Source organism: Prorops nasuta, unplaced genomic scaffold, assembly GCF_024137725.1.
Source record: "Prorops nasuta isolate Cenicafe-Biocafe unplaced genomic scaffold, Cenicafe_Pnas_1.2 PNAS00020, whole genome shotgun sequence".
Classification (NCBI taxonomy): Eukaryota; Metazoa; Arthropoda; class Insecta; order Hymenoptera; family Bethylidae; genus Prorops; species Prorops nasuta.
The window spans coordinates 1,714,921-1,725,675 of record NW_027116817.1 but is presented as its reverse complement, the minus strand read 5'-3'; the positions used below and the strand labels follow the sequence as shown (position 1 = coordinate 1,725,675).

Sequence of the window (10,755 nt, the reverse complement as noted above, 5' to 3'; positions counted from 1 at the left end):
TCATGAGGGAGATATTATTCTCGATAAGAAGTTATACACCGGTACAAGAGGTACTTATGAACTAATTTTCATGAGAGAACCCAATCGAGCCATTATAGAACCCGACGATTTGGAACGATACAAGAGTATTCTCAATCAAACTAAAGCGCATAAACTGTTAAACGATAGTCTAAAACAAATCAAAGGTAATAGAGGTGCAAAATATACAGAAATTATGAAACCATTGCTATTGGGAAAACCTATTTTACCGCCTTATCGGTTACCATCAACATCACGCGCAAGAAAATCGTCAACTTCTGACGCGTCAACATCGGGCGCAAGTAAACCGTCTAGCGCAAGTAAACCGTCGGGCGCAAGTAAACCGTCAGGCGCAGCATCAACAGCATCGAAAAAAAGGGGTAAAGGACTAATGCGTGTCACCGAGGGACCAATCAACTACGTACATTGGAACGATCCGAATGAATTGATCGAACGTTTGAGACTTTTGATCGCGTCGGTGGCTGCCGGTAATACGAGTCATCACAACGAGATACAGTCGATAATCGAGGAGTTGCGCGAGGAGGATCTCATCGTATAAAGAAAGTTGCACGTTACACTCTTACCTCAGTGTAATATCAACGTCTTTCGGTAGTACGAGGTAAAAAAAAAAAATTAAATGTCTGATTCCTGCTGTTGTGAAATTTGCATTTGTTTAACATACATCGTAGAATGTTTACTCTCGACATTACGAGCCATCAAAAAGAGGAATAATAGCGAGGAAAAAGAGACTGATTTTTGAAATACAAAGTAGTGCATTTGAAATGTCGATAAATAAATTTGGAATTGGACTGGATGGTGAGAGTAGGAAACACGAACCCAATTTAGAGCATTTACTGCTTGAATTCAAGCAATATCTGACAATGGCATTGAATACACATAATGAACAATTTGAGAAAAAGATGGACCAAATTTTTCAAACAATTTGCGAAAAATTGGATGATAAAGTGAGTAAAAGAGATCTGGAAAGAGCAATACTTAGCAACACTTTTCATTAGGAATTTCGAAAAAAAAAAAAAAAAAAAAAATGAGCAAAGAAAAGATACAGTTGGTGGAGGAGCTCCACGCACCGGCGAGGATAAATTTTCCACGCAGAAGAGTCATCGTGCGCGGCTTCGACGATCTCTGGCAGGCCGATCTTGTTGATATGCGCAATTACGTCGATGCGGGTCACCAGTACATTCTCACTGTAATCGATACCCTCTCGAAATACGCTTGGGCGGTGGCATTGAAGACCAAGAGCGGCGGAGAAGTGACGACGGCAATGACGAGAATCCTACTGAAGAACGGCGGTAGATGTCCGAAAAATTTACAGACCGACAACGGCAAGGAGTTTTACAACAGTGACTTTCGGGCGTTGATGAGGAAACGCGGGATAAATCACTACTCGACCTACAGCGTGATGAAAGCGTCGATAGTCGAGCGCTGGAATCGTACGTTGAAGACGGAAATGTGGAAACGATTTACGCTGAACGGCAATTACAAGTGGCGCGCTATGCTGCAAGAGTTGGTGGATGCGTACAATGCGCGAAAGCATCGTACCACGGGAATGCGTCCCGTGGATGTGAAACCCGAGCATGCAGATAAGCTACTCAAGACAGTATACAGTCACATCAAGGTCGCAGGTCGTGCCAAGTTCAAAGTCGGCGATTTCGTACGAATCAGTAAATACAAGCAGATGTTCGCCAAAGGCTACACGCCAAATTGGACGACCGAAATATTCGAGGTGGCGAAAGTGCAGAGTACCAATCCCGCTACGTATCTCCTCAAGGATTCCAGGGGCACGCAACTGTTGGGTGGATTTTACGAATACGAGCTTTCGAAAACCATCAATCCCGATGTGTATCTGGTGGAGAGAGTATTGCGCAGAAAGGGCGACAAAGTGTTCGTTAAGTGGCTGGGATTCGACAGTACGCACAATTCCTGGATAAATAAGAGCAATGTTTTATAAAAACTTTTATTAAGATGTATCAAAATATAGAATAAATAAAAACAATAAATAAATAAATAAATAAAGCGAATAAATAAAAACAATAAATACATAAATAACTAAATAAAGCGAATAAAAAAAAAAAAAAAAAAAAAAAAAAAATTATTCTTTCAGACTATAATGTCCCCAGGGTAGAGTCGCCGCGGTGCCGGGTGTAACGAAACGCTTGTCGTCGTACGGACTGAGGGCGACCTTCCGCTGACTGATCGAGAAAACCTGGTGCAGCCTCGATCGAATCAAATTTTGACTGCGAGACTGTACGGTGAAATTGTCCAAACAATCCTTGTAGTCGTCAAATGTTATATTTCTATCGATAACGTAACCTTTGACACCTTTGGCTTTTTTGGTAATTTTCGCACAGTCCTGCACCTTGAAAGTATACATTTTTGCCCTCAGTCCTACGAACTCGGTCATGATACGACCATTGTTCTCGTCCTTCATCAGACCAGGTATCTTTTTGTTGACGCGTGGCAAGTCATACCGATTATCGTCAGGATAATCGCTGGTGTCGAATCGCGCGAGATCGCGTTTCATGACCGAGTAAACGTCGTCGCACTCGACACTGTATATCAGACTGTCCGTGTCGGTATACATCGCTCTACATTTACTACCGAATGTAGGAAGCATATAGTCATAGTGGAATTCATACAAGCAAATTTTTGAAATATCTAAAATACTCATTCCCACGTAAATGGGTTTATCAAATTTCGCGGATAATTTCGATAATTGAATCGCGACCAAATTCTCGTTGAAAATCGCGAGACTGTGAAAATTCGGTTTGGAAATCAGGCTTTCCGCCCCGTATCTTCCCTCCCACTTGGTTGCGAGCCTCACGTCAACTCTATTCCTCACGTTCTCCATTGTTTTACCGAAAACCGCGTTGTTCATCAGCTTGAAGAGATTCTTCTCAAATTCATTGGTGGACGCGGTGCGCAAACGCGTGTTCAGCTCGATGTAATCGCGAAGCCAGGTGGACTGCTGAAACTTTAAACCGCGATGTATACGCTTCAGTAAGAGTCCATTACGCATACATTGTTGCAGAGCGCGATAATGTATTACGTAACGGGTCTTATCGTTTAAAGTGGCCAGCAGCTTCTCCTGGCTCGCGCCCGGCGGCTTCTCGCGCACCATGCAGAACGGTAGGTCCGCGTGTTTGTCGTGAAGCTCGCGCGGATACTCCAAATCGACCTCCAAAATATAACCCTCGGAATGATCCGAGGGTATAGCGGAGACATCGAGATTGGCAGCGTCCTCGATCCATTGGAATCCATGGGTGGGCAGCGGCTGACACATTGCCCACCCATACAGATTGTTTACGTCGTAATACATGAGATATTTCGACGGTTCCGCCGGATCGTAGTCCCGCATGTACCGATTGTTGGCCCTCTCGTAACGATGGGAGCACTGACTCAAACCACCGCGTATACCGCGCTCCACGAACAGCAACATATCCACGTCCGTGAAAAGCTCCAGCCTGATTCCCGTATGCTTCAACATTGCGTCCCAGGTGAAGCCCGGTAGCGTATAATAATGGGCTGGATCCAACTCATAATTTAGCATGCAACTATCGCGAAAACTTTCGAAAACATCGGCCAACAATAGGACATCGGTCTTCAGGTACAGGTCACTGTACTCCCCAAGTGTGCGCATGTGGAATTTGGTCCATACCTCTACGGCATGATTGTATGCTTCCTCGCTGATATCGCTGTCGGACAGTCTGTTGTGAAACGACTGGCGCGGTGGTAAAGCCGTCTCTTCCAATCTAGCCGCACTATCTACATAGTCGTAAGGAAAAATACCTTTCCTCGTAAGCAAGTCGAAGTGCTCGACGCTCAATTCCGAAAATTGTGACCTCAAATTTGTCAGCTGAGATTCCGCCAAGTACGAGCTCAATTTGTCCAAACTGGAGGCCATGAATTTGAACGAATCGATAAATCTCAGCCGTATATTATAATTTCGCAGATATTTGGTGAATGAAATGTATTTTTCCTTATGCACAGGCAGCAGATATACCGATCCCTCGTACAAATTAGCGATCGTCTCGAAAATGAAATGTGAATCATAGCCGGAAAAATTGTGGAAAATTACTGGAATGACATGCGAATCTTTGAAATTTAAATTACAATTATTGTGAGCCGGTCCTCTGTATCTGCCGGTCAGATGATCGTGATCGCGAATTCGTAGTTGATTCGGAAGAAACGGCTTTTTGCATATATGACAATTGGGATCATTATAGTGACGCGATCGTTCGCTAATACTAAGATTATGCATGGGCACGACAGTCCCCAGTTTCTCGCTCGCGATGCGCGCAATGACCTCGAGCTCGCGTACGAACCATTCGATGCAGTCGGCACCCCGATGAGCATCGTATTTCGAGAGTGACGCATCGCGAGCACTTTTTAAATAATAGCCTACACTCATAGGTTCATGCTTCTGATAAATATCACTACTGTTCGATTGTTCAACTTTTGATAATATGCACTCCAGATCCGCGTATACGACGAATGGCACTCGTTCCCCATTTTTGATGTTCTTGAAGGAAACCCAGCGATCCTCGGCTTTGCTCGGCAACATCAAGCGGAGATTATCGTTGAGCTGCGCGCAATCCTGCTCGTGCGACTCGAGCCTCTCCACTGTGCGGAAGTAGTGGAGACATCTAAAAAAAAAATAAATAAAACATATGCAGTTATACAAAAAAAATAAAACATATGCAGTTATATTTGTATCATTATTAATACATACCGATCGCATACATAATGAGCATTTTCTCTCTTGGTGAATTGGCTTCGCACCAGTCTCGAGAGATTCCTTATGCACATAAAATGTGCAGCTCCCTGTTCATCGTTGACGAGAAGAAGATTAGCATGCCTCGATCTCTTCTTCTTCGTCACCTGAAGAGGCACAATTTTTGCGTCGCTATTTTGCTCTTCATTCTCCAAGGTGAAGATGTTCACCGACACGTCGTTATCCACCTCGAATTTCGGGATCTGTTTTAGCGTAGTCGGAAAGGTTAGGCTACCGACGTCTAAAACCGTCCGAAAATGTGGATAAGAGGACGTACGATTTGGATGAGCCGTAGGTTTCGCTGGATAGAGTGCCGCCGTCACGGACCACGTGAAACATGCATTATCACTGGTTTCTAAATTTATCAGAGCTTTCCTACTCGTGATAGCGGATGGCAGATTAATTTTACAACCCGCGTGCAACGGGTTAAAACGATTAATGTTAACTATTAAATAATGAATTTTGTGCAAAGTCCATCCACTATCACGCTCTTGAAATTCACTTAATTTTTTCATAATAACGTCTAAAATGTTTTTCCTATACCAATCACTAAAATTATCAGTCTTGTACAATGTAGCATTAGTCGTACTAATGTTTTTATCATCACTCTGGTCCTTAGAGATGAATTGTCCGTTAAATACACAATTAACCTTAACACTATTTGCACTAACAAATACCTTATCTATACGCGTACGCACTAATACTTCCGCGTCTACTAAAAAATCCTTAGGCTCTATATAATTACTATTAACTACCATGCCGCTGCATATTCGACTTCGAAACGCCAAATCAAGCTCCTCCCAGGTAAGTCCTTGTACGTCATTGCTACAACCAGCACCCGATTTAATATAATTCAATTCCCTCTGCGCTCGTAGCAACAGACACTTTATACACGCGATTTCGGCGAAATTCTTTTGACGCGTTCCAACGGGTAAAGCTCGATCCGCGTTGCTCAATCGTCGAATATGCTCGCGACATTCCAGTACCCACGCATCGTACTCATTCGCACTATTAATTGTAAAAAATTTTCTTCGCAATTCCGTCGACATTTTGGTGTTTTTCTTAAAGAAATGACTATGTCATACGGTGAACAATAAATTAATAATTGCGAATGCGTCTCTCGCGAAGAGTAACGCTTATATATATCGAATAGAGAATGGAAGTAGGGGTATCTACACATCCCATTGTTTCGTCTGAGATGCATACTGACATTGATATACATTGTTTTTTTTTTTTTTTTTTTTTTTTTTCAGAAGTCTTTTATTCCTTATATATTGATCATATACAGATTTCATATAGTAGACATTTTGCAGTGAACATATACCATAATGATTCATACACTTGGGTAACGGTGGTTCGAAATTTTTACTCCATCCAAGACAAAATTTACCCCACTCACACTCCTTCGCATTGTATATATTTTCTAAGTTGCAAATTTTTCTCAACCAATCATATTTCTCCCGTCCTTTCACGAAAATCCAATCTTCATCGTACGACGTTACATACTTTCTTATTACATCTTTATGCTTGTAATAAGGTGAATGACCGTCGGTCCAATTGAATCCATGTCGATTAAAATAAAGCCAACTTTAAAAAAGAAAAAAAATTATATACAAAACATTACATTTAAAAAAAAAAATACTTACTCATTCTGTTCTCTCTCGAGATCGCTCAACCAAGCTTCTTGAAATGGTGGTGAAAATACATTGTGATACACTTCATTATCACGCAACACCGCAAATTCTTTAACTATAAAACTCTTGTCGGTCAATACAAAACCTTGAAAATCAACGAATGTCGGTGTCATTATCGTCAGTCGCTCGATGCAATACTGAACGATCTTTTTTTTTTGTTACATTTAAGAAAATTTAATGTTTTTTTTAGGAGGGGATATTTTCTAAGAATTTTTTTCCCATTGTTAGTTTCTTCGGAAAAAAATATCTTCCAGAGATTAAGACTCCTTATCGAATGTATTTTTTTCCCATTGTTAGTTTCTTCGGAAAAAAAAAAATATCTTCCAGAGATTAAGAAACAATGGACTCCTTATCGAATGTAACTTTATATTTTTAAAAAATCTTTCTCTCTCTACGGAGATATTTCTTCGGAGATGCTTCATTTCAGTTTTTATCTTCGTCGAGAATAGCGCAACAATGCATAGAATAACTCACATAATGGATATAGAAGGTTTCTTAGTTTATAAAAAAGAACTTAAATATAAAGATATAGCTATAATTGATTTAAAAAGTAATCAAATTTCTTACGCATCTTTTCGTTTGCGTGACAGTATGAAAAACCTTAGTGAAAAAGACAAAAAAACTGTGTGGTTTTTGCTAAATATGGTGCATGGTATAAAATACAGTGATACGGGATTCGAGAAATACGAGCAGGAGGATGTGGAAGATTTTATTAGAGGTTGCCTAACGTGCGAGAATCCCGTAGTAGCCTACAAGGGAGGGAACATTGAAAAAAATCTATTGAATAGGATGAATGTGGATAATATTAATTTAGAAGTGTATGGTTGCCCTAAGTTTAAGGATTTAATTGAATTATATGATTTTGAAAAAACACCGTGCAATTTACACGTTCGAGAGAAGAACTTGAACAATGAACGTATCCACTGCCCGTACGAGGAGGTGTCAGTTTTTGCCAAGTGGATACAATCAAAAATGTGACTCTTTAAAATTCATCGGAGGAATAAAGAGGGGAAAACAAGTCCTCGCAGCCTCATTCAATGTTACAACATCGTCGGTGACAGTAAGAAAAAATGAGCTGCGAAAAGTGTAAATTAATCATGATTCAAGAGGATATTGTTCCTCTTTCACCCACTCTTCCCAGAGAATTGACAGAGGAATACGTCAATCGAATTAACGATTTCTTCAATCGTTACTTCGAAGAGTATGAACGGAAACTGTACCATTATTTGCATAAAAACTGTAAGTATTTATTTATTTAATATTTTTATATTTATTATTTGTTTGTATTTTTTTTTCTTCAAAAAATAAAGTGAAGAAAGACGAAGAGACTGAGGAAAAAGATATTGAGTCAAAGGAGACGAAGAAGGAAGAAGATAAAGAGGAGAAAAAAATAGAGGAGGAGGAAGAATGTAAGTATTAACTTTATCTTTTTTACCTTTTCATAATTATTACCTGTTTGTATTTTTAAATTAAAGTGAAGAAAGACGAAGAGACCGGGGAAGATATTGAGTCAAAGGAGATGAAGAAGGAAGAAGAAAAAAATAAAGTGAAGAAAGACGAAGAGACTGAGGAAAAAGATATTGAGTCAAAGGAGACGAAGAAGGAAGAAGATAAAGAGGAGAAAAAAATAGAGGAGGAGGAGGAAAAAGATATTGAGTCGAAGCAGACGAAGAAGGAAGAAGAAGATAAAGAGGAGAAAAAAATAGAGGAGGAAGAATGTAAGTATTAACTTTATCTTTTTTACCTTTTCATAATTATTACCTGTTTGTATTTTTAAATTAAAGTGAAGAAAGACGAAGAGAAACAGACCGGGGAAGATATTGAGTCAAAGGAGATGAAGAAGGAAGAGGAGAAAAAAATAGAGGAGGAGGAAAAAGATAATGTGTCAAAGCAGACTAAGAAGGAAGATGAATCACCAAATTTCTTTTTCTTTTATTATTAAATTTTTATAGAATAGTTTAAAAATTATTGTAGAAATATTATTAAAAATATATATTAATTTTATTTAAAAAACTACAACGATTGTTCAACTAGCAAACCCCTGCTCCTCAACCTTGAATTCACGTGAAAAACGTTATCATCCAAAGTATGGACGAGGTAGTAGAAGAGGAGGAGGCTGTTAATAGCTATTGTGAAGTGGAGAAATCTAATACGTATTGATAGAGAAAATAATAATAATTATACATTTCGTATTGAGCTTACATCTCTACCATTCTCAGTCTACCGAGTTTGCTTGACGTGATAGTTTCAACAAGAAAAAAAAAAAAAAAAAAAAAAAAATGGGTGCAATTAAATTGTACAGATTAACTACTGAACAAAATATTGAACAAAATATTGAAAACATTCAGAATATGGATGAATTTGTGGAGGAAGAAGAAGAAGTAGATTTGGAAGGAGATTGGGGTGAAGTGAATAACAACGCGTTGACCGCGATTGTCAGAATGTTGAGGAAGAAGCTTCAGCGGCAAAAATCAACATCAAATATTGATGATGATGATGATGATGATGATGAGGCTAATCTATTAGATTATAGTAGTGAAATGGAGTGGGAGCCAGAAATTTGGGAGCAAGAAATTTCTCCAGAAAATATAATACGGTTCGACGAGGATAATGACGTTCTCCAGCTACTGTCGAATTCATTTACGGAAACCTCCAACAATCGGTAAGAATCAATGAAAAAAAAAACTATCAAGTGCTTGGATAAGTAGTATAATTTTTCCTAATTTTTTTTTCTCGTAGATGATACCGCTCCTACTACTGCTACTCTCACTACCACTTCATTTTTATAATATTTTATTATTAAATTCAATTATAACTTTTTTTTATGTATGTTATTAAAAATATATTTATAAATTTTAATTAAAAAAACAAAAAAATATCGTTCATTTCACAACCTCAAAATTCTATTTCTCCTTCTCCTTCTATTATTATTATTATTATTAACGTTCGTCGTATCAGGTCTCTATTGAAATTCTCTTTGACTGCGTTCCGCTTCTCGGATAGGAGGCTAATATGTTTTGATAAAGAGTTAACTAATATGTATTGATAAAGAAAGGTATCTGACTAACTAAAATGTACGTGCGTAATCGGTCAGTTCATATTTCATTGGGAGATCCTTTTGCATCTGAGCGACTAGTGACGAAAAATCTTGAGATCATTTTAACGCTAGCAACGACAGTGACAATGTTCCGTGATACATCTAAAAAACGAGACATTTTTAAGGATAATCCTGATTTTGATGCCTTGATTGAAGTGCTTGTGGGGATAATAAGTGAAATGGAGGAACAAATAGAGGAAGAGGACGAAGATTTGTTGAGGAATCCGGAGGATATTCCTGAATTTAGCGCCTTGGTTGAAGAACTTGTGGAGATAATGGGTGAAATGGAGGAAGCAGTGCAAGAGGAAGAAGATTTGATAGTAATTGTTGAAAAACTAGTGGAGCTCAGAAATCGAATACAAGAAGGGCTAGAGCAAGCGGAGCAAGAGCAGGAGGAGGAAGATGAGGAGGAGGAAAACGAAGAACAACATTAATTCAAATATGTTTTTGAAGAGAGAAATTTTGGAGGCTGCGCAATCTGAGACTTTCGTCACGGGGGAACACAAGTTACGAGCCTGAGGTACAACTTACTTCGTCACGGTGGAAGCAAGCAAATACATATATATATCATCAGTCAATAATGTATTTCAATAAAGAGGGTTTTTTATGCCGAAAGGCTTTTTCCCTTCAATTTTTTTTTTTTTTTTTTTTATTTAATTACCTCTCCATCAATCCATAACAATTTCCCTTTTTATTGAATAATAACAAAATGGGAATTATATCGCTCAAATACCTATAAAATTTTTATTAAGAAAAATATTTACATTTTAAAAATTCTTTATCCATAAGGTTTTTTTTTTTTAAAAAAATAACGGTACTCGCAAGCCAGCAACCATTTTCCAGTTATATTGCCTTGAGAGCCATTTTCACACCAATAGAACCCTTGAACACTGCTCCTAAATCTTTTCAAGTGTTTCAAATACGTCCCAACCACTTCTCTTTAGGTAAGGTCACGTAGGCTCCGCTCTTATTACAGAGCGGATGATAAGTATCTACGACGATGGACTATTCGCCTTAAAAGAAGTCGATCGCGAAACCTAATACGTATTGATAATTGAATATAAACTTCTCTCCGCATTGACAATGAGATGTAAACTTGATCTGAAGTGGAGAGAAGGCTAATATGTAAACTTGATCTGAAGTGGAGAGAAGGC

General features: G+C 38.6%; 1 protein-coding gene across 1 annotated transcript; it reads left to right on the top strand.

Moving 5' to 3' along the window:
• Positions 1–8,945: 8,945 nt before the first annotated feature.
• On the top strand, positions 8,946–10,035 carry LOC136780802 (uncharacterized). Its single transcript, XM_066739347.1, has 2 exons — positions 8,946–9,119; positions 9,727–10,035. The coding sequence occupies exons 1-2, from the start codon at positions 8,946–8,948 to the stop codon at positions 10,033–10,035; spliced, it is 483 nt and encodes a 160-aa protein (XP_066595444.1).
• Positions 10,036–10,755: the final 720 nt, after the last annotated feature.